At 48.9% G+C, this 21,653-nt stretch overlaps 10 protein-coding genes across 10 annotated transcripts; 4 read left to right on the forward strand and 6 right to left on the reverse strand.

Annotated features, from left to right (window-relative positions):
• Nucleotides 1-81: 81 nt before the first annotated feature.
• On the reverse strand, nucleotides 82-1,803 carry FSUBG_1629 (tol; the record flags this gene model as incomplete). Its single annotated transcript, XM_036679316.1, has 2 exons — nucleotides 82-758; nucleotides 888-1,803. The coding sequence occupies 2 exons, from the start codon at nucleotides 1,801-1,803 to the stop codon at nucleotides 82-84; spliced, it is 1,593 nt and encodes a 530-aa protein (XP_036542890.1).
• Nucleotides 1,804-2,518: 715 nt separating this feature from the next.
• On the reverse strand, nucleotides 2,519-3,280 carry FSUBG_1630 (uncharacterized protein; the record flags this gene model as incomplete). Its single annotated transcript, XM_036679318.1, has 1 exon — nucleotides 2,519-3,280. One exon carries the CDS (start codon nucleotides 3,278-3,280, stop codon nucleotides 2,519-2,521), a length of 762 nt encoding a protein of 253 aa, XP_036542891.1.
• Nucleotides 3,281-4,181: 901 nt separating this feature from the next.
• FSUBG_1631 (multidrug resistance) lies at nucleotides 4,182-5,696 on the forward strand (the record flags this gene model as incomplete). The annotated part of the gene is made up of 1 exon (XM_036679319.1): nucleotides 4,182-5,696. One exon carries the CDS (start codon nucleotides 4,182-4,184, stop codon nucleotides 5,694-5,696), a length of 1,515 nt encoding a protein of 504 aa, XP_036542892.1.
• A 290-nt stretch (nucleotides 5,697-5,986) lies between these two features.
• On the reverse strand, nucleotides 5,987-7,350 carry FSUBG_1632 (DNA repair exonuclease SIA1; the record flags this gene model as incomplete). The annotated part of the gene is made up of 2 exons (XM_036679320.1): nucleotides 5,987-7,149; nucleotides 7,200-7,350. 2 exons carry the CDS (start codon nucleotides 7,348-7,350, stop codon nucleotides 5,987-5,989), a joined length of 1,314 nt encoding a protein of 437 aa, XP_036542893.1.
• A 3,393-nt stretch (nucleotides 7,351-10,743) lies between these two features.
• FSUBG_1633 (nadph dehydrogenase 2) lies at nucleotides 10,744-11,738 on the forward strand (the record flags this gene model as incomplete). Its single annotated transcript, XM_036679321.1, has 2 exons — nucleotides 10,744-10,828; nucleotides 10,882-11,738. The coding sequence occupies 2 exons, from the start codon at nucleotides 10,744-10,746 to the stop codon at nucleotides 11,736-11,738; spliced, it is 942 nt and encodes a 313-aa protein (XP_036542894.1).
• Nucleotides 11,739-12,120: 382 nt separating this feature from the next.
• FSUBG_1634 (haloacid dehalogenase type II) lies at nucleotides 12,121-12,840 on the forward strand (the record flags this gene model as incomplete). Its single annotated transcript, XM_036679322.1, has 1 exon — nucleotides 12,121-12,840. The coding sequence occupies one exon, from the start codon at nucleotides 12,121-12,123 to the stop codon at nucleotides 12,838-12,840; it is 720 nt and encodes a 239-aa protein (XP_036542895.1).
• Nucleotides 12,841-13,581: 741 nt separating this feature from the next.
• Nucleotides 13,582-14,520, reverse strand: FSUBG_1635 (20beta-hydroxysteroid dehydrogenase; the record flags this gene model as incomplete). The annotated part of the gene is made up of 3 exons (XM_036679323.1): nucleotides 13,582-13,836; nucleotides 13,886-14,143; nucleotides 14,188-14,520. The coding sequence occupies 3 exons, from the start codon at nucleotides 14,518-14,520 to the stop codon at nucleotides 13,582-13,584; spliced, it is 846 nt and encodes a 281-aa protein (XP_036542896.1).
• Nucleotides 14,521-15,112: 592 nt separating this feature from the next.
• On the forward strand, nucleotides 15,113-16,045 carry FSUBG_1636 (NAD(P)-binding domain protein; the record flags this gene model as incomplete). Its single annotated transcript, XM_036679324.1, has 1 exon — nucleotides 15,113-16,045. One exon carries the CDS (start codon nucleotides 15,113-15,115, stop codon nucleotides 16,043-16,045), a length of 933 nt encoding a protein of 310 aa, XP_036542897.1.
• Nucleotides 16,046-16,466: 421 nt separating this feature from the next.
• FSUBG_1637 (nitrate assimilation regulatory nirA) lies at nucleotides 16,467-17,899 on the reverse strand (the record flags this gene model as incomplete). Its single annotated transcript, XM_036679325.1, has 4 exons — nucleotides 16,467-16,494; nucleotides 16,717-17,055; nucleotides 17,100-17,407; nucleotides 17,459-17,899. 4 exons carry the CDS (start codon nucleotides 17,897-17,899, stop codon nucleotides 16,467-16,469), a joined length of 1,116 nt encoding a protein of 371 aa, XP_036542898.1.
• A 792-nt stretch (nucleotides 17,900-18,691) lies between these two features.
• FSUBG_1638 (uncharacterized protein) lies at nucleotides 18,692-20,974 on the reverse strand (the record flags this gene model as incomplete). Its single annotated transcript, XM_036679326.1, has 1 exon — nucleotides 18,692-20,974. One exon carries the CDS (start codon nucleotides 20,972-20,974, stop codon nucleotides 18,692-18,694), a length of 2,283 nt encoding a protein of 760 aa, XP_036542899.1.
• Between the last annotated feature and the right edge of the window lie 679 nt (nucleotides 20,975-21,653).

A 21,653-nucleotide genomic window follows, 5' to 3' on the forward strand; every position in this document is an offset into this window, starting at 1 on the left:
AATGTGCATTCACGGCCCTTCGACGTTTGCTTCAGTATCTCGACATGGACCCAAACAAAGCTACCTGATCTCAACGACCCGTTACAAAACCTCAACCGTCTTCACATACGTCGACTTGCTCCTCTCCAGTTCCTTGAATCTGTACAGCCCATCATACCTCTCACAGTCTTCCGGCATACGTTGATCAAAGTCCTCGATCCCCTTCCAGAACTTTTTCACATCCTCAAGATGAGTGATCACGAAGGTTCCAAGTCGAATGTGCCATCGGTCCCCGTTCTCATCATCCCTTTCGTCTAGAACGAGGCAATGTACGGGGTTGGTGAAGTACGCCATGTCTGCAAAGGCGGGGACCGCTATGGGCGATTTGCAGTCTATAGCCTCTTGAGTAAACTGCACATCCCAGTAGTTTTTACTTTGAACCTCGATCACTTCATCTCCAAGGTCTTTCTCACAAGTTGCAGCTCCAAAGTCCACGAGTTTCATACCGCTCACGGATCCCAATTCGACGATGGGTAGGTAGGAACACCGCAGACGGAGAAACGAACCAAGGGAGGAGCAGTACCTCAAGGCACTAGAAGGTGTTGCTGGATTTAGCGTCCCATGGGGGACGATATTTGTATCAATGACTTTTGTGAAGTAAATATCCACGAAACTCACTTCCTGTGGTTCAATGACAGTATCCTTGACAGAGAACCAAGACCATGTCGGAGCAACATACTCGTCGTAACGCTTCCCAGGTGCCGAAGCCGGGCTCCCATCTTATTCAAATAGGTATTTGCGTGACATTGCCCGCCATGCCAACTGTCTCTCGATATATGGGCGCCATAATCCAGCAAGGAAAATCCTCGACAATCTATGACGGAGTGAATTTACCTGAGCTTGTGCACCATGTCTCCCTTGGCCATCTCCGACTTGCTCTTCTGACTCCATCATATGGCGGAAGACGGGGTGGAGCACATCGACAAGGCCTGATAGTGCAACAAGCTTGTCCGTCTCAACCGTGAGCTGTCCTTGAGAGTAAGCTCGAACTATTTGATTCCAGTTCCGAAAAGCATTCTCAGGAGTTAGACGAGCCAGGTCTTTGTTTCGTGCGTCGAGAATAAACTTTTTTAATGAAGTCAAGATGGCAGTGTCGTGCCATATCGTTGCATCACCATATGGCAGTCGTTCGCACACCGCGTTCGAGGAACACTCGAGAGCAACTTGTTCAAGTCCCAGATGCAGGACCCTTGGCGCTAAAACACGCTCCTGGAGAGCCCAGGCTCCTCGGTTCAACTTCGAGTCTGAGATGCGTTCCCACCAGTTGTGGTAGTCGGATATGCAATAATTACGAGGGAATCCCTCGCCCCATTCACGATGTATATATTCTGGGAGCCATGGGCGGTCGGCTCGTTTGCTAGAAGGACAGAAGAGCCCGTGTTCAGCCGCATCATTCCCATCAGCCGAGAGGTTGAGCCATGAGTTCCCGTAGATGGAAGCCATGCTGCCAACCTCATGCTGCCAATCAGCAGGGTCATCTTGAATTATACAGAGTGTGTCGATCCAGAGGAATTCGTGACTCAGTCTTTTGGTGGTGTTGCATGCATCCATGAAGAGGCAGGAGAGCTCATCAACAGGAATTGAGGACTTGAAGGCTTCAATGTTGCTGCGAGTAAGTTGGAGAGTGTTTCCTGCACCCGTGCGATGGCTCAGGGTCAGATACTCAGCGCCGTCGGGTATATCCTGACTCTCGACAAGGCGGACTTGAAGGGCAGCCTGTGTATTACACACGCAAAGCAGCCGAGTTGGCTTCCAGGAGGGCATCTTGTTATATTTGCAATCTCTATGATGTTTCTCGCATCGATCAAGCCATTCTCTGACCAGTTTCCAAGTGCTCTCGGCCTGATCAGACGCAGGCAACGGCTTCAAGTTAATGTCTTTGGCATCTGCATTCACCTGTCAGCTCTAGTGTAACCCACATCGGTGGTCGAAGCCCAAACTAACCATCGATATCGACTGTACCGAGAGGTGCCCACACTTGTCCAATATGCGGCCATACAATTAGTGGTCGCCTTTGAGAACTCAGAAACACAAGCGTCACATCATCAATGCCTTGCTCCAATGGATGCTGTCTCAGTGCAGCAACTTGGCCTCGAACTCTCAGGTTTCTACGAGAATGTTCTAAGGCCCTAAGCCACATTGCACAAAGCTTGCAGTGACGCGACGATTGAGTGAGATCTGAGAGACCTCTAGTTCGGATTGGCTGAATTAGCTCGTCATCGTGACAAAATTCACAGAGGGTTCCGTCTTGCACCGAGAGAATTGTCATAGGCGGCGGAAGAGCACTAGATGGAGAGGTTGGAGTCGACATGATTGACAATTTGTAAATTGTATCTGTAGCCTTTACGACACGATAAAAGTTGAGCGCGGAGAGGACGAGTGAGGCGAAGCACGGCAACTTTTTGCCGGCCTCCACGCAAGGCACGTCGGGCGCAAAACGCCCATCCTCATCATACGTTTTGACCCACGGAAACTTCTCTCAGGGGTGCAACATTCTTGCAAACGCTTGAAGTTGCTTGCCCCAATCATTGCGAACACCCTTGAATATGAAGGTTTCTGGACCTTGTAAATCCTGCAGAGCGCCCCAGAAGACGAGATCTTGGCTTGCTCTGAGGATCAAGTGATCTTTGTCAATAAATTGCATAATCAGGGAGAATCTGCCATCGATGGTGTAGATCTCATGACGTTCAAGGCTTGAAGAATCCGGGGCCTTGAATGGGACAAGTTCAAAGTCGACCTTGGGATTGAGCCAGAACCGACCCGTGAGATTATCGCTGTGCGCCTCCCCCCTATCTCGGCATTCGAACCTGATGTATCTCCTATGGTATACATGCGGACTGGGGTCATAAAAAAGGTCAAAGTAGTCCATACAGTAGAGATCGAACTGGCTGTCGATAGGACCTAGTCGAGTTGATTCGCTTCTGGACACGGAAATCTCCAAGGCTTCATATGCTGCCCGCACTTGTTCAATCTTATTTTTCTCCTCCTCTCTTGAATCTTCCTTGCGCTTTCGAATAGTTTCTTTGCGCTGGAAAAGCTCTCTTCTGCGCTCCTCACGCTTCTCTCTCAAGCGATGGTAATCTGCTGCATCAGGTCCATTGTACGTTACGGTTTTGTCTGGGTTGGTTTCATCAAAGTCGGAGATATCTTCATCAAAATCCCAGAGTATAACGCCATTTCTCCTTTTGACTGCCTCAGTAACGCGATAGTACCAAGTAGGTAATGTCAAGGCTAAAGTCATTCTTAAGATGGTTGAGAAAGATCATTGACGGTCAGTCACCAAGTCATCGCGGGGTCAGCAATTCAGTAATGAGGTGCGCTAAACTTTAGTGGCTTCAGCAGTCGACAATGAGACCTTCACAAGCACCTCAAGATTGAAGGTCAGCTTTAGATCTGAACTGGGTAAGTCAAATGAGTGACCGGGAGAAAAAAATAATAATAGGCACGTCTGTTGCTTAAGGATAGAGTGAAAGAAAAAGAAAAAATTGAATCCCCGAAACCTGGATCGAACAAGTGACCTTTCGGTGGCAATATCAGTTACAGCCGAACGCTCTTCCAGCTGAGCTATTCGGGGAGAAGGTCTGGATTCTTGACAAAGAGGCTCGCAAACGCAAAAAAAGACGTTTCAGAAGACGAAATTGCACCAAGTCAAGCTGAGCACTCTCGTCATTCACTATCATGGTGTTGCAATAGCTTCAGTATGTGAGATCCCATAGAGCATTGATATGTTCCTCCAATCGTCAAATGATACAGTGCATACTGCGACCCCCTAGTCATCTCTTTGCCGATCCATTCGCCATTGACCTTCTGAATAGAGCCTCACCGAAGCAACCTTGTCGCTAACAAGGTTTTCACGTCAGTCGCACTGCAACGTCCTCATCGCCATTCGATCTCCGCTCCATTTCCGAATACTACTTCCGAATCACTACCCGGAAATCCTCTTCCCTCCTATTCACACTGACTCATTCCCCAATGCGAAAATGTAAGCAAGGTCACAATGATGCCAGAACTAGTAACTCGGTGAAAAACACCGCCGATCACGGTGCCGATAACTCCGATCGGCGACACCCCGCAACAATCCATATCATATCAAGTCGAGCACGCGATCATTATTCTCTTTCTCAACCTCAATAGCCCTCGCAATGGCAACGCAACGATCTTCGCTCGGTCAAAAAGCTGGCTGGCTGTACCACGAGTCGGGAATCTCAGCTGTGTATTCTGCTGGTCGAGATGCCTGGCTGCTTATTCTCTCACGGACATGTCGCATGTTCGCATTCAAGGCTGTCACGCTTACGATAGCGCAGTTCTTCTCGGAATTAGGTTTTTCTGATTTCAGGATTGGCTTGTTCATGAGTTTGACGCTGTTGGGTGATGTTGTGCTCGGTTTGGTTGTAACGCTCATGGCCGATGGGCTTGGTCGGCGGAGGGTTTTGGTGGCGGGTGGCTTTTTGATGGCCGTGTCAGGCGCAATATTCTCGGTCTTTGAGAATTTCTGGATTCTGCTTTTCGCTGCTGTCGTTGGTGTAGTCAGCGCGAGCGGAAGCGACTTTGGTCCGTTCCGAGCCATCGAGGAGTCTATGCTGTCTCACATCACGACTCCCAAGACGAGAGCTGATGTTTTGGCTTGGTACATCACCAGTTCGAGTCTCGGTGCTGCAGGTGGCGCGGCACTGGCAGGAAGATTTGTCGAAAAAATGACAAAACGAGAGGGATGGAATCTTGTGAGGGCATATCACGCGACTTTCTGGGTGTACATCCTGATGGGTGCACTGAATGTCTTGTTCGCGTTTGTCATGAGTAACAAGACGGAAGCCCATCACGATGACTCTTCAGAGGCTTCTGACGAACTAGCTGAGGGACTTCTGCGCGAATCGATGGAGGAAGAGGAAGATGAAGATGAAGACGCTCGTAGGACAAGACAGTCCGTGACATCAAATCATCCTGAGCCAGCGAGTCGCTTTTCAAGCGTTTCGTCCGGCACCAGGTCTGTCATGTACCGGCTATGGTTTCTCCTGACCATCGATTCTCTGGCTGATGGAATGGTTTCGGAATCTCTCACGACTTACTTTCTCGATCACAAGTTCTCGCCTTCCAAGACTACCCTTGGAAACATCTTCTCGTCAGCCCAGGTTTTGGCAACCATCTCAACAGTCTTTGCAGGACCCCTATCTCGTCACCTGGGCCTTATAAACACCATGGTATTTACTCATCTGCCGTCTTCGATATCAGTTCTGTTCTTCCCTCTGCCCAGTGGTCTGGTCCTCACAGTCATACTCCTCTTCATTCGCATGGGTCTCAACAATATGGATCAAGCACCCAGAGCAGCCTTCATCGCGGCTGTTGTCAAGCCTGAAGAGCGCACTGCTGTCATGGGAATCACCTCGACACTTCGAACTTTGGCCATGGCTACTGGCCCTTCGCTGACTGGAGGACTTGCAGAATCTGGAAAGTTCTGGATTGCTTTTCTGGTGGGTGGCATCTTGCGAATCATGTATGACTTGGGTCTCTGGTTTATGTTTGTAAACATGAGACTGCATAGTCACGAGACGCATCATGAGGAGTCAGTCCCAAGAGGGCAGTCTATTGATGAAGAGGATGTGGAGATGTTGCGGCAGTCGATCGAGAGTGAAAGTTCTGATGAGGAGCATCGAAAGTGATGCATTGAAGAAGCTACGCTGAGATAAAATACTAAGCAGGCAAAGGACGCCGACGGTAGCTGTACATAGTGATCTTCGCTGACCGATAACAACTCATGACAGCTTTAAAAATGATTCTGGGAACACAGAAATCAAATCCTGATATGAATGCAAGGGCTAGGGGGCTTTCGAGTACACGATACAGCATGCGAACTTGGGATATATGTCATATTTATAGAATTGATTTTATGGTATATAAAATAACTTGGGTATCCATATCGTCGTGACTCATCTAAACAACGCCTTCAAGATTAGAAACACAACCAAGCAATCGCAATCAATGACCCCCCAACAGCTGTCATGAGTTCAGACCCTGACAGAATGATCCTTGCAGCACTTTCAGTATCGTTACTACTACTGCCACTCAACGCCTCCGACATATAGGTCATGGTGTTGGGCGTAGCAGGATAGTAGTCGTCGTTGTAGGTCGAGTTCAGCGTCACCCGCCCAACGACATCACCAGATTCGAGGCGGATATAGGACTCCACATCGCCCTTCTGCAACATATCCTCTGTAACAACGATCTCTCGTGCACCGCGGATCCAATCGCCGTAACCGCCGTATCCAGAGTGCTGTCCATAGCACAGATGAATACCGTTGCCTTCGACAGTCATTCCTTCGAGTTTCTTGTCCCAGCGATAGCACCACGTATTTCCATGATCATGACCAGAAAACAACCCAATAACTCCGGGGACGGTGACCAGAGCCTCCATAAACGGCACGTCCTGGCCACCGTAATCACAAGTTTCATTGGGATCAGCGTTCTCACACCACCCTGCTCCTTGTTGGAACACTGGAGGATCTTCGTTGATGCCTGGCTGGTAGTTCTTCCGGATTCCAAGCTCCGTTTGGAGTGCAACAGTGGCGTTGACGGGAACGTGGACGAATGCTAGCGATGGGAGGGTTTTGTTGTACTTGTCGTTCAACTCGATACTTGTTTCATTGAACCAATCGACAACACTTTGGTCAACCCAGTTTGGTTGATAAGACGCCTGATAATAGTTACCGCCGCGACTATCGAAGAACCATAGGATGAGATTAGGGCTACAATCGCTAGTATTGGTGCAGTCCGAGGGATAAACAGGCAGATAGTAGTTTGTTGTACCAGACAGCTTCTTGTTAACCATTTTCTGCGTACGCGCTCCAGGGAACATTTGTTCGCGCTCGAGAATATCATCGCCAGCGATGTTGTAGTTATGATCATGATTGCCATACGTAGATGCCCAGGTCAAGCTGCGGTTCACGATTGGCTCAACAATCATGTCAACGTAATGTGTACTGTTGTGAGCAAATGTTGAGTCTCCATTGATGAGATCGCCGTTTAGAACGACGAGATCAGGTCTGTCGTAGTCAAGGACTTTGCGGATCACTTCAACAGAATTGCGATCCTGTTCAGGACCTGTTGTTGATTCATCTATAACCGAGTGTCAATTGCAGTTCTTGCCAGTCAATTGGAGAACTCACATTGTCCAAAATGCATATCGGAAAAGATGGCGATCTGAAAAGTGCCATTCTTGGTGAATCGTAATGGCTCAAGCTCCGTGTTGTTGACATTGGTAGCATAGCCAAGCGCAGCTAAGAAGGCAAAGCCAACAGTATGCCGTATCATAATCATAGTGTCCTGATTGACGATATCAATGGCGACAATAAACAAAGTGAGTCACGATAGTTACAGCCAAGCAATTGATCGACATATCGGCGGACCAGCAGTTTTAAGATAGTGCTCGAAACGAAGCATCGTCACATCGATGCGTCATTCCTATAAGCATGAAAAGAAAAATACTATCTGACGATGCCTAATCAGTCTAGCCCTGGACGACGCACGGAGGTTAAAGAGGGGAAAGCATGCGACATCGTGTCAGGTCGTCGTGATCAGGCGCGTAGGCCCAGTAAGGGAGACAGACAGTGGCGCTGCTCTGAAATCTGCAGCGATGGGCCTAACGTTTTAGCTGTGAGAGGAAAACAAGTAACGGCAAAGACGGGAGTGTTTTGCAAGGGCATTCTGAGGCCTGTAAGTTATGCTGCTAGTCTAGTGAGTAGGGCATCGATGATGCATTGTCCTGAATAGAGATAGACTATTGATACGAATATTATAGTTTAGATACAACTGAACCTGTTGATCAGGTATGTCTGTGTTCATCTGCCGAACTCAATCACTTCAGGTCTGATCTGAATGTGATGTACCGATCGATTTCGGCTCCGAGCCGCGAAGTGGGCGCGCATTTTGACCCGACCACCTTCGTCATCCCGCAAAGCTAGCAAACTCTAAAGGAGCGTAGCCTTGAAATTGGTGAATTTTCTGATCAATAATCGCTTCAGTTGACGCGTAAGTCTCTGCGTCAACATTACCTAAGCCCTGTTCAAGACATGGGAACTTGACTCCAGCTGATGATTGGACTCATTGGAGGCCGAATGCGGTAATTGAGCATGCGCCCACTTTCCGTGATGGGGTTTGACTCGCGAGATGAGTGAATGAGTGAGTGGGATAAATATTGACCATAGACCAGACCGTGGCTACATTTTACCAGCCTTATCTGCCGGTTCCTTGGCAGTTGTTTACCCTTGTATGATTCCCCTGTCTGCAGGTAGGAGACTATGGTAGTCACCGACATCTGTCAATGAGAAAGAAATACCCAAACTTCACTCCAGAGTCTAGCATTTGAATGAAAAATCACGACGGTGAATTAATGGCGGGCTAGACACCGCTTACCCGGGCCTCAAAATTGATATTGATGACGTCTCGGAAAATAGACCGTAATTTGAGACATCGAGTCTTGGTCAATCGCAACCTTGATTCGTTTGTCGGGCGACCAAGCGGTCAAAATGACTGCCCACGTGCTATTCTTGAACATCGAGACCTGATCCCGGCCTTGAGCTGGCTGGAGCTGCTTTGCATGGGAGAAGCCCAATATTGCGAAAAGGCCGTACATGACTGGGAGAAACAATGGTGAGCACAGCGCACTCTTGTATGTTTGAGAATACCAATAATAATCCGAATATTTGGCCGGAAAGATATTTCTTCCGAGATGGTCACATAACTGTCACAAGGGAAGCTCCAGTCCCTTCATCACACTATCACAAACACTCTCTTCCATGCTAGTTTCTACTACCATCTATAATAATAGTTTTTAATTTGTACCATGACATTCGTAATAGTCACATCATCAACTCACTGTGCACGACCATTGGCTGTCCATGTGAAGATCATGGTGAGAAATGAGGTGCTACCCTAAAGGGTGCCGCGCAAACATTATTCCTCAGAGACTTGCACTCCTGCATGTCCAGAAAGACTGGATCGACAAAATAAACTCTCCCTTGAACTCTCAAGCACACTCGAAGTTCAAAACTGCAGTAGCAAGACGCTGTTGATCCTGGGTCCTGGTTCTGCCAAGGGGCGAATCGTTGGTTCACGTTGCCCCACGACAGCTGAAGCTCCTGGATCGATCAACGGTTCATCTCCTCCATCTAGATCCTACACCGCAAAGCGCTCAGATACAGTTTGCAGATCCCTCAGCTTCCGTAATCCGCCTTCCACAAAGCGAACTCAGTTTGCTACGCGTTACCCATTGTATGGCGTTCTGCATACACTAATGCACGGGTTGACCCGTCTACCTGAAAGTGGCTGGCGTACAGCGTAAGACAACAGCCTCGAAGCGGTAAAAGATCGTGTGCAGCTGAGACACAATCATCCCGTACTCTCCATTTTCGCTACTGGATTGGATGAGGAAAACCGGGATTGGAATGATGTCACAGAAAAAGCAATGATCTGTGACCTTGAGGTTGCTGAAGTCAGTGCATATGCCGGCTGTAAAGTTTCTCGGTTCCGGCATATGTACCGTGTACGTTACTGCAGGGCAGCTGTATAAGAAAAGAAAGATAGAGAAATGAGAACTTTAGATGGACAAGAATATTAAACATCTGTTTTATGCCTCAATCTCCATGGGTTCGACTTTGCGTTTATAATTGTTTATACATGCAGTAAAGGCTACTCATTTCAAGGCCAGAGACAACACAAGGCGGAAATGTTGAGTGTTAAGCCGGCTATTGCCGTGGAGGCTCACTTCCCTTTGCCCATGAGCTGTCTGGGTGAGTTCAATTGCCGGCCACGACTCAGATTCCCGACTGACACGAGCAAGCAGGCGTGGAAACAGCATACGCATATGACTACATAATTTTTTACCGATGGTTATCCCCAGATTTATACGAAAGAGGTCGAGTCATGGCGCGCTTGGTCGCCGAGATGATCGAAAAGAAGAGCCGTCGTATATGGCTTGACCAACACCAGATGACAAGAAGCACGGAAGCTGGAGAAGTGACCAAAAGGATTTCCAACACATTCTTGTCCGTGTCTCAAATCATTATTCTCGCTGCCCCAGGTGACTGGGACAGGTTTACGAATCCAGATGACATTCATCGATGGGAATGGGAGATGAGTCTCAGAAGCGGTGAGTGCAAAGAGAGACATGATCTCAGTCTGTTCAAAGCTGACAACTGACCCTCCAGACAAGCAAGTTTGGCTACTTCAATATGGATTACCAGACAATGGACAGGCACTATCCAGAGCACAATTAGCAGAGGGTTTAGAATCATACTGCCCAAGGCTGGCAGAACTCTTCAAAAGCAGGGATGTACACATACGGTCATTGACAATGGACAGCATTGACGTGGTACTAAAAGAGATCGCCGAGGCCGCACAGTAAGAAACGCCGAACGCGGGGTTCGCATTACACAGGGTAGACATGTATGTAGCTGTACAATGACATCTGTGACTCGGGGAAACCGGCAGTTCAGCATAGTTCCACGATCGTCGCGGTGTGGCGTTGTGCCGAAAGTGTATGAAGTGGATAGAAGACGAATGCAGTGAGACACGCATTAGGACGGACACGGTAGTGAGGTTTGGCGGGTGATGCTAGACTAGGGTGAGCATGGCCTAGCAGGATTAAATAAACAATTATCCGCTGGACGTTGATGGACATACCAGCTTCCCTCAGTCATATCCAACCTAACCATGTCTATGCTCGATTCTATGACACCCGGCTCCAGTCATCACGCGAGCCTCGATCAGCCAATTACGTCTCAAACAGGAGCAATGTGTAGGTGGTGCACCAATTTCTTGCAGAGGTTTATGAAGCTGAGATTTAACCAGCAAAAGAAAGCCATGCTATCCAAACTGCCTTCAAGGCAGGCAAAGAATATGTAGTCCCTTGGGACAGCCAAGAAGAACAACGTATTGAACAAGCAATGCAAGACCTCGGCACGTACCTCAGCGATCTCGATCACTCGCTCTCCTACGAGGGTACTGATAAGAAAGTGGTATGGCGCAAGTCCTGCTGGTTTGCCAGTCAGGGAATTGGACATCCTTTCCTGGACTCTGAGACCGATATTGCCAAATTTGACGGTGATCTCAAAGATGGCCTTACGGGTCTTCAAGCGTTACATGATGCCAGAACTCGAGAATCGGCGCATTGTCTGAAGTCTGCGCTCGACAGTGCTTTGGTAACAACTAGTATGGCTGTAGGCATTGACCCTGAATTGGTGCAGCGATGTACGGTTCGCTATCGTGCTATCAAGTACACGCCCCATGCTGGTGCTCCTGGTGGCATTGGTCTTCATCCAGATGGCAATCTTCTCTCTGCGCTCATCACAAATGGGCCAGGACTTCGGGTCTATGACCTCGACGGAAGAGTGCGATTTCCCGGACATAAAGGCACCATAATGATGGGTGGCTCAACGCTCTACCGCTGGGCCAATGAGTTTATCCCGACTTTTCACGATGTTGACATCAGTGGGAATGAAGTCAAAGTCTCCATCGTGGCTTTCTTCAACTTCCCTGACATGGAGACAATACCAAGGACTTTAAGGCAACAGGGAGACAGTTTCTTTCATGATATTCGAAGGATCAAGGAAGATGACAAACTTCCAAGTGGGGAGCTGTCGGCGTTATGGGATGTTATCATTCAGAACCACCAGCTATCTCTACCTCCAGTTATTGCAAGTGGATAAGCATATTTCTGCCATGGTGTTCTAGCTAATCTCTTAATAACAAACCTGTGGAGGAATAATTCTTTCACAAAGAATTTATATTAATTGATGGAACCAGACTCGAATCCAATGAAGCTTCGAAATATTGAGAAATTTGATGCTCTCCCTATCGTGTCAATCTTGAGCTGACTGATGACTACACTTTATGATGTAACCAATCATTCAAAGGGCGTACCGCCGTGAGCGAAAGAAGCAGGTCGTTTTATGATCTCTAATCACGTCATATCGTAAGCCAACATCTTGAATAAACATGCGCAGCGCTTCCAATATTTATATGCTAAATTCTCTCTAGTAGCATTGTCATAATTGCAATAATTGAAATAACTTGGAAAGCTTCAGCATCATGTCACAGCCAACAAAGATAAAAGCAGTCTTCTTTGACTTCATGGGGACATGCCTCGATTGGCACAGTAGTGTCGTGCAGGCTCTACCCCCCGCCATTCCCGAAGCCGAAGCCTCCCAACTTGCTCTTGAATGGCGGCGACGTTACTTCATCGCCAACAGCGAGCGCCTTGCCCAGAAGCTTGAGCCCGAAGATATAGACGATACGCTCATTCGTACGCTTGACAACGTACTGGAAGACTTACCAGAGTATAAGCAACATTTCGATGCGCCAATCAAAGAACAATTGATTACTGCCTGGCATTCTCAGCCAGCTTGGCCAGAAGTTGCAAAGGCAATCCAGTCGATCCGAAAAGATCTTGGTCTGGAAGTCTTTGTTCACGCCAATGGCACAACACGTCTGCAGCTAGACCTGACTCGCTTCGCTGGGCTCAATTTCAACATGCTCTTCTCCAGCCAACTGTTGGGGACGTACAAGCCAGATCCCGAGGCGTACAACAAAGCGTTGCGACTCGTCAAGCTCAAGCCCGAAGAAGTTGTGATGGTTGCGGCTCACGCGCACGATCTGCGAGGAGCTCAAAATGTTGGAATCAAGACGATTTACATTCATCGTTGGACCGATGATGTTGATGAGGATATGGACAAGGTGAAGGGAGAGTTTGGTGCTTTTCTGGAGGGGATGGAGGAGTTGCCTGCCACAATTGAGAGAATGCAATCTTGAGGACATGTTGGCGTTGACAAATTGGTAATCTCGACTGCTTCAATTCAATTCGAGTATTGGCCTTCTTAGTTTGATCAATGCTTTTGCTGGAGGCTCCACGCCACTTCTACCTCGGTCCACAGTGGAGTTTGACAGCATTCGCATGACATCCAATATCAGATAAAGAGACTGCTGTTTCAGGAGTCCAGAATAGATAGAACTGGCCAGTACTAGACATCGATTTGCTTGAAAACCCCAATTCGAGGCCAAAGTTTGACCTGGTGGCGCAAACCTGAAGCTCCAGTCACAACATCTACATATTTGTGAATACGACACAATTATCTCTAAAAATAGCTCCGGTGCGCTGGCGCAATGGTAGCGCGTAGTCCTCCTAAGACTAAGGCTCAGGGTTCGAGTCCCTGGTGTATCGAACCTTTTGACGGTTGGTTTGTCAGGGTGTCTTTGACGAACTTTTTGACTTTTTGGCGGATACACGACTCTACGACATCGTTCATAAGAGCCTCTGGATTGTGGAGCTATCCTTGTCTGGCATTCTAGTGAGACATTGTTTGTTACCTATGACAAAGAATTCGAAGTCGATCTACTTACTGGTTGATATCGCAGACTCGTGTTGGGCTACACGATGACACTGTCGATTGAGCACTCAATTGATTCACACTAGGTGCAGAGTAGCTCATTCAACTGTCACTAATGACGGGAGATCTATATATTTTTAAATTGGTCACCTCTTCGAGCCCTATCTTAGACATCTATCTTGGCCATGGTTTCTTCAGCTTCCTGCTTCCACTCCTCACGCCATCGAGATAGAGGCGGCCGTCTCTGAGCAACATCACCTGCAGCCCAAGTCATACGCTTCTTGTCCTGCTCCTCAGTAACATCGTTGTCAGGGCAGATGATGTAGAATTCGTTCTTCTCCATCTTCTCACACAGATAATCTGCCACCTGTTCCGCTGTCCAAGCCCCAGCTGGCTTCACACCACCCGGCGTTGCCCTTGTCTGCAAGCGTTGTCAGTAAGCTGTCCTAAACACGGCCGTATTTTCTTACCAGACCAGTGTAAGTCCATCCCGGCACAAGAAGATGCACGCTGGTACTTGTGTCTTTCAGGTCCCAGCTCAGATGCTCAGCAAGAGTCTTGACTGCAGCTTTGGAGGCGTTGTATGCTGGATTTCCAGGTGGGTTGGTAATGCCCTGCTTACTGCCAGTGATGACGATGCTCGTTGGCTTTGACTTGGCGGCGTCTTGGACCACGGAGAGAAACGTGTTTATACCATGAATGACACCGAATAAATTGGTTTCGAGGGTCTTGCTTGTTAGCAATTGTCGCGCCATTGCATTCTCAAACCTACATCTCTGAAGTAATCATCGTCTCCCCAGGTGCCCCTCAAACCTCGACCAGCGTTCAAGACCAAGAACTCGATGCTGCCAAACTTGTCCAAGGCGAGCTTTTTCAGAGCCTGCCAGTCCGAGGTCGATGAGACATCAACCTTGGAGGTAACGACGTCAGAGTCATTGGGGAAGTGCGTCTTAGTCAAAGCCTCCAGAGCTTCCTCGTTGTTATCGACGAGTAATGTGCGCATGCCCTTGCCGCGACATGTTTTGGCAATGGCCAGACCGATGCCTGAGCCAGCTCCAGTGATCAATGCAGTAGAGCCCGGGCTGAAGACGTCGGTTGGAGACATTTTTACTTTATCAGACAATGGCTTGGGGCGTGATATATCAAGGCTTCGAAGCAATGTGAATTTTGTAATTAAACGGAGGTTATGAAGCAGGGATCGGCCTTTATATCATGAGTTCGGACTTAACGCATTGCCATCAACCCGAATGGTCATCCCCGCATCAGAGCAGACCCAAGGCGGGGCATGAGCATACCCGTTAGCGAATGTTAAGGTGGGGGGCATCGGGGTACTCATCTATACGCAAGAGAATGGTGGAGATAGAAGTCGTCTCAGCTCGTTTTCATCGCTTTCATTAACAATTCTCATCACTTCTCTTCAAGACAGAGGTCTCTTCGGAACATCACCCCATAGAGTTATCGATCATTGGTAATCTTGACCGATTATATATGTGAATGTAGTTTTGGCTTCCATTGTTCTCTTTTCATGCGTTCAGAACTACTATCCTATCTGAGGCTATTGCGGCTTCGTAAATCGAACACGACGTAGATCGATGACGTATATTTCTAGAGGCGTCGGAGGAGAAAAGAATAAAGTATTTGAGCGACAGCCCTTGAGCGAAGAAGTTAAAGCCCACACAGAACCATCTCAGTCTACTATGTCAAGACAAGCACAAGGACGCAAAATCGCCATTATCGGCTCCAGCGGCCAGGTTGGACAGCCGACAGTCAAGGCTCTTCTCGCACCTGGCATTCACACTATTACTGCTGTCCAACGCATCGAAGCAACAAGCACATTCCCGCCTGAAGTCATTGTCACATATGGTGATCTGAAAGACGAGTTCTTCTTGGCGAGCACCTTCCAAGGACACGATGCTGTCGTGCTCATGCCACCTCTCCCCCACCTTGTCAGTCTGCAAGAGCCAGCAGTTCGAGCAGCAGCAAAAGCTGGAGTTCCATATATCCTACCTGCAGAGTTTGGCCCAGACCCTTTCTCGTCAAAGCTCATAGAGGATAATCAACTACTGCAAGACAAGCAGAAGATCCGCGATCTGATTGAGGAACTCGGTGTGAGCAGCTGGATCTCAGTAGCCGTCGGCCCGTTTCTCGACATGAACATCAAAAGTGGTCTTTGGGGCATCGATGTTGCGAACCGCAAAGCTACAATTTGGACCGGAGCCGTTGGCAAGGTCAACACATCGAGTGTTGCACAGACCGGTCAGGCTACGGCTGCAGTACTGAGCCTCCCTGGACGGGACTTGTCCCGGTGTAAGAACAAGGCTTTCTATGTGCCATCGTTTCGTCTGAGCCAGAAGGAGCTTCTGCTAGCAGTTCAGAAGGCAACAGGGACGGCGGACCAGGACTGGGAGATAGACTACCAAGATGTGAACGATGCAATGAAAGATTGTAATGGCAAGATTCAGCAGAAAGATGCCGCTGCCCCATTTGTCAAGTTCTTCCTTACGCATTTCCGAGAGGGGAGTGGAGGGGACTTTGAAAGCAAGGTCGACGTCAGTGAGGTGAAGAAGTTGCACGAAATTGGACTTCAGAAGGAGGCTATCGACGATGTGCTTGAAAGGACTGTGTCATAAGCTGCCCAAATTCCTCGGCTACATCTGTCATGGCGAGTGAGGGTGAACAAAGCTCCCATGGCTGAAGGGAGGAAATCATTTTCACCTAGCTATTTAGTCAATACAAAGCGTCGTCAAAGCATTAGTAGGCAGTGTATCCCGCTGGCGCGCCTTCTGTCTTGCTTTGTCAACACTTTCCTTGGTTTCGATGTTCCCCAGGACAATATAGAATCAAAGGAGGCCTTGATTCATATAAAATGACGAAAGCTTAGGGCTTCTCAATATCGTGTACGTAGCTCCTTCTTACATCCATTCCCTGCCATCCCTCCATCGTCCCGGCCCAAAAGACATAATGGGATTTCTTCAACATTGACACGACCAAAACTCTCCACGAGATTGGTCAGAATGTGCGACTCCATTTCCTCATGCCTCTTAACAACACTCACTGGCCAGCGACTTCGAACCCATGTCTGAGGTAGTATAGTCTGACAAGTGTCTGCATGTTCCTCTTTGATTCAGTTACGATGCGCTGCGGAGAAGGCTCTCGAGTCGTTTCTGCATCACAAAGGGGCTCGAAGATCGTCAATAGTAAGTGGTGATAGTACATACTGCGACGCCGTCAGCAACTCACTTCATCCATACTAAAGCCACGTTGAACTCTGAAAGTGAAAGGCAGCACATTGAGCACTTACTGAAGTTGCATCTGCCTAGGAAGAACAATTCTCTTTGGGGTTAGAGATGTGGGCAGGTTTTCGTACCATTCTTGCAGCCTCCCACGGAACTGATAGGCCAGGTCAACTCCTACCTTGGAAGCCTCTGAGTATGCTGCGTCGCAATACTCATTCATGATGATCCGGAACCGGCTCCGAGCATGGATGACTTCTCCAAGACACATCGATGAAAGGCCGTGATCCAGTGGGTATTTGACCCATATTTCGCCATACCACGACGGATCTTCTGAAGGATCTGGAAGTGGCCATTTTGGGAGCTCCTTGATGAGCGGGGACAGCATGAACGAGAAAGCAGAGAGACTCTTGTCGTTAGTACGCGGCCAAAGTTGTGAAAAGGGACTCACGTTTCCCAGTTGTACATAGCCCAGGCCAGAACACCCCTCTGTACCCTCTTGCTCTGGTCAAAGTCGATGGTGTCGAAGATACGAAGCTGGTTTGCCAAAGCCACTGCATGCACCCTATAGGGTTTCCCAACTTCGTCCAGACCACAGAGATTATGAAAGACACTAAAAATGATACCTGCCTGAATGGTAGTCATACGTGGGATAGAAGCCTCCAGCTCCCATAGTCGCTTGGCCTCGGCAATGAAGCGATAGGCGAGAGTGTTCGGATTCCAATACTCGACACGGTTGGTGAACTTAGGATAACAGACCTGATAAGCATCTCAGCAATGTTGACTACGCCATTATGAGTGGTATCCTACGCAAGCATATGCGAGAGTCACGTTGACAAGCAGTGAAGAACAAAAGTCTTTGCGACGCGCTGCCATGTCTTCCAGGAATAGGTCCTTGTGGAAGGCTGCTGTGAAATGGTACTCGCAACGGAAAAGTACAGTTAAAAGGTCTCGCATGAGATTGTCGTCGCCACAGACGCTAGTCCACGCTGAGACTTTGACGTCAGAAAGCAGAGGATCGAATACTTGTGCTGCATGGAAGGGCTTCAAGTAAGGGCTTCTCTGCTCTTCGGAGCCCAGACCGGCGAGATGTCTGGATAGGTTTGCCCCTGATGTCTGGTGTTGAGAATAGAGAGAGGCTGCTTCATACAGCATTGAGTTCAGATAAGGATTGTTGACCTCAAGCACTTTGGGCATCTCCGATCTGTACGGGAACTCATATCGTAATCGCGTCTCGGGAACGACGGCCATCTGAAGTAATACATTACCTACTCTGGCCTGATTGGCGACTGATGCGGCGTCTGTTCCGGACCTGAGTCTTTGCAGAAGGCCTGGGCATCCTGATCAGGTAAGTTCTGCAGCAGCCCGATAAGTTCCTCGTAGACACTTGAGCGTTGACTCGAGCCCTCACAGGTCTCGTGAGAACAGCGGTTTAGTGCTTGTGAGCGAGTTTCGCCTGGTCTCGTAATATAGATGCAGGCGAGTTTGCGCTAAAGACAGCGACGACATGCTGGCCTCTCTCCAGAACACTAACGATGGCGGTCAGTCAGTCACACCCCGCTCGAGATACGGGGCGCCTAAGTACCTTGACCTTGTATTTACGGCATGGCTCACAAGCAGCCAAGACAGGATTGAGCCTGCGCTGTGTTATAGGGCGCTTGGGAGGGGGCGGCAGCGGTTGTGATCCCCTCTCCGCTGTTAGGGTTGTACAAGATGAATCTGGTGTTTGGCGGCGAATAAAAGAGCCAGGCCAGGTTAACCAGATCGCGATATACCACAGAGATAAAAGCACGTAGCGTGCATATTCTGTATTAGTGTCTGTCTGTGGTCTAGCTTTGTCGGGAAGTGATGAACGAATGTCAATGCAATTGCGAGACTGTCAGCTAGACTTATCCGTGACGCAAAAGTCTCAGATTCAGCTTTTGTTTACCTCGACTGGCGATCGAGACGCCAAGTGTCAAGGGAGAAGAGAGAAAACACGTCGTATATTTACTGCGGCCCAAACCAAATCCCATCCATATCGTGTACAGTTCTATCCCCTACTCAATCATAGGCTTCATTAGCCTTGACACGGTTCTCAGGCGGCACCAGGCCGTGAGTCGCCCTCAGCCTCAGCGTATTTCCGTCGGCAGAAATACAAAAGTTTTCCTTCATAATATCGGGACTTCCTTTGCTAAATCCTTCGGGATCAGATCCCGATGCTCGATCCGCGAGAGCGAGAGCGAGAAGGTCCGGCACCGACTCCCATGAAGATGAAGTAATGCCTGACCAGATGGACCAGATCGAGTATGCAATGACAAGCAATGCATAGACGTAAAAGACGGCCATGGCTCCGCGCATGGTCAAGCTGTTGTCAGCAAACGCGAAGCCAGTCACCCATGTCTCCATCTCTGCACTGAAGAAACGTGCCTTGTCATCGTCTGATACAGCATATGGGCTGCCTCCAGGACCAAACACCTTGCCGTCCTGCGGCATGAAGCTTCTCCACCACTCACCATTGGGGTCAGCCAAGGTTGTGATAGCAGTGACGTTTGGAGTCGATCGGCCCAAGCCGTTAGCCGCCAACGATCCAAGAACTGCCTCCAGATGCGCCGTAGACTTGGAACCCTTGCCATCGTTTGTCCATACGCCGCTATTGAGAAGCATTTCGTGCATGACGGTTCGGTTCGTTCTTGAATCAAGAGGGTTAAGGTATTTGGCGAAGCTCGGTGCGAGATGGACGCGCTGACCGTAACCCGGACTCCCAATCCATGAGCCCCCGAGTGCTGTGGCAATAGGCCCTGAGAATGGCGGGTATCCTTTGCTGGCGAGCGAAACTGCATCGCCACTCAGCTCAGTGGTAATCCACCGTGCATCGATCATGCATCCGTAAATATCAGCTGCCTCGCGTGACTTGTTGGATGGAACAGCGACCACGACACCAACAGAGCTATTGGCAATTACTGGTGCCGAGTCAAACCACAGCACTTCGGGTTTCTTCAAATCTGGCAGAGTGTCTGATAGCCAGTCGCTCACGACATCATTTGTGACGTTGAGCGTTGTTGGCGGGAAGGCCACAAAGTCGGGAAACATGATTGTCTTTGCTTTGGCGTCGGTCACGGACGTCAGCTCACATCTCGTGTTGGTGATTGGCATTGGTGCATTGAGCTTGTGGGCAAGCTTTTGGAAGTTGTTGAATCGAGTCTGTTTTCTCTTGGCCGAATCGTCCGCAGCCTGTTCCCAGTGCAGTGACGTTGTGATGCAAGCTTCCGCGGGTCCAAGATGCGGCATCCTCGCAACGGTATGGTTTGGGCTGTTCAGGTTGAACCATTTCTCTCTGACATCCACTACGAGATTTACCAGCGTCGAAGAGTATCCGGCGACCAGAATCTCGCTCGGTGGTCGTCTGATGAACAAGCCATTGTCCACTTCACCTGATAGAGGGAGCTTAGAGATGAGCTGGCTGTTGATGACATCCCGTTGCCAAGAAGGGCAACGCTCATTTCCGGTAACATTACAGGCAGATCCTATTGTGTTGTCTTCTGTCAGGACGGCAGGAAACATTTCATCTCTGGTACCATTGAAGTAAACGAAACTGCCGCCCGCTCTCCAGTCACCCTCCTGCGGCATCATGGCAACAGCACTGAGCGAAGAGGCACCCAGTGCCATGATCGTACAAACAAACACTGTAATTATGAAGCCGATCTTCTTCCAGGTCTGAGAGAACTTCCCCTTGACAATGCTGAAGAACTCCTCAGACCACAAGAAGCTGATCTCAGATATTTGCTGTCCAGCCACCAGAGCGCCATATGGAACAGACTGGCCCATCGTAAACTCGTGTCGGATCATGGAAAAGACGATGGCGTTGAGTGACAGCACGATGAACATTTCCATGAGCTTCGCAGCAAATTGGATACCGAGTTTCTTCTCGACATCGTAATTAGGCTTGCCTTCGAGTTCCTTGCCGATGTAATAGTTCTTGAAAATGTAGAAGCTCAACGTGATAATGCCAGCGATGGCAGGGAGATGAACCAGAGCAGCTAATATTGCAGTGAGGCGGTCTTTGACGATGGGTACCTGCCGGTTCTTCTTCTTTTGGATCGATGCTTCGAGGGCTTGCATGCGCCATTTCTTCAAGATTGTCTTCAGTCTCCAACTCGATGGGTTTGCCTTCACGGATTGTCCCTCCAGGCTGTCGGAGGAGAATAGAGCCGCATTTTTGTTTCCGCCGGCTGATGCTCTCCCGAAAGCAGTATCGTCGTGTTGCGTTAGGTGATGCAATTCATGTTCTTCCGACTCAACAGGCTCGTACTGAGGCTGCGATTGTGGTATCGATCTCTCGGCCATGGTTCCTCGATCGCAGCAGGATGGACAACATATGATTGCAAGACAAAGAGGTGGGCAGGCTGTGTATTTATGAATGTAGCCTACCTACCCCATCTCCATGCATGTTATCACAGTGGGGGCTATAAGTCACAGGTGGACAGGGAGTAGAGACTCCAAACTGGGCAAAATTGATCACTTGAGGCATGGCCGTGTGTAGGAGCGGGATCCCAGCAGCTTCCACTCCCCGCTGAACATGGCAGGAAACAAATTCAATATGGCATTGCCAGAGACATCGCAGATACGTGGACAGAAGCATGTCTCAGTCTGGATCCGAAGCATACGATAGCCACAGCTGGCCGAAGTCGAGATATTACAGTGCTTGAAGCAGCAGCACACCGACGACCCAGAACCCGATGAATGACTGGCAAACCAACAATGTGGGCAAAATGCATGACTCCACGTTTCATAGCACAGCCTCAAACAGGGATCTCACGTTCTGGACCACCATTTCAGCCCTGCCAAATGGTGGCAGGGCGCGGAGTTTTGAGGCTTTTATGTCAGCTCCGATGTCCCATTTGGAGATGAGTTGCATCGGTTAGTTCTACCCTTGCTAAGCCAATCCACATTTGTCAATTTGCCCATATTCCTGTTGCTGGACAAATTTTTAAGTGTAAGCGCTAAGGGATACGCCCAGGAACAT

This window comes from Fusarium subglutinans, assembly GCF_013396075.1.
Source record: "Fusarium subglutinans strain NRRL 66333 chromosome Unknown NRRL66333_c0000009, whole genome shotgun sequence".
Classification (NCBI taxonomy): domain Eukaryota; kingdom Fungi; phylum Ascomycota; class Sordariomycetes; order Hypocreales; family Nectriaceae; genus Fusarium; species Fusarium subglutinans.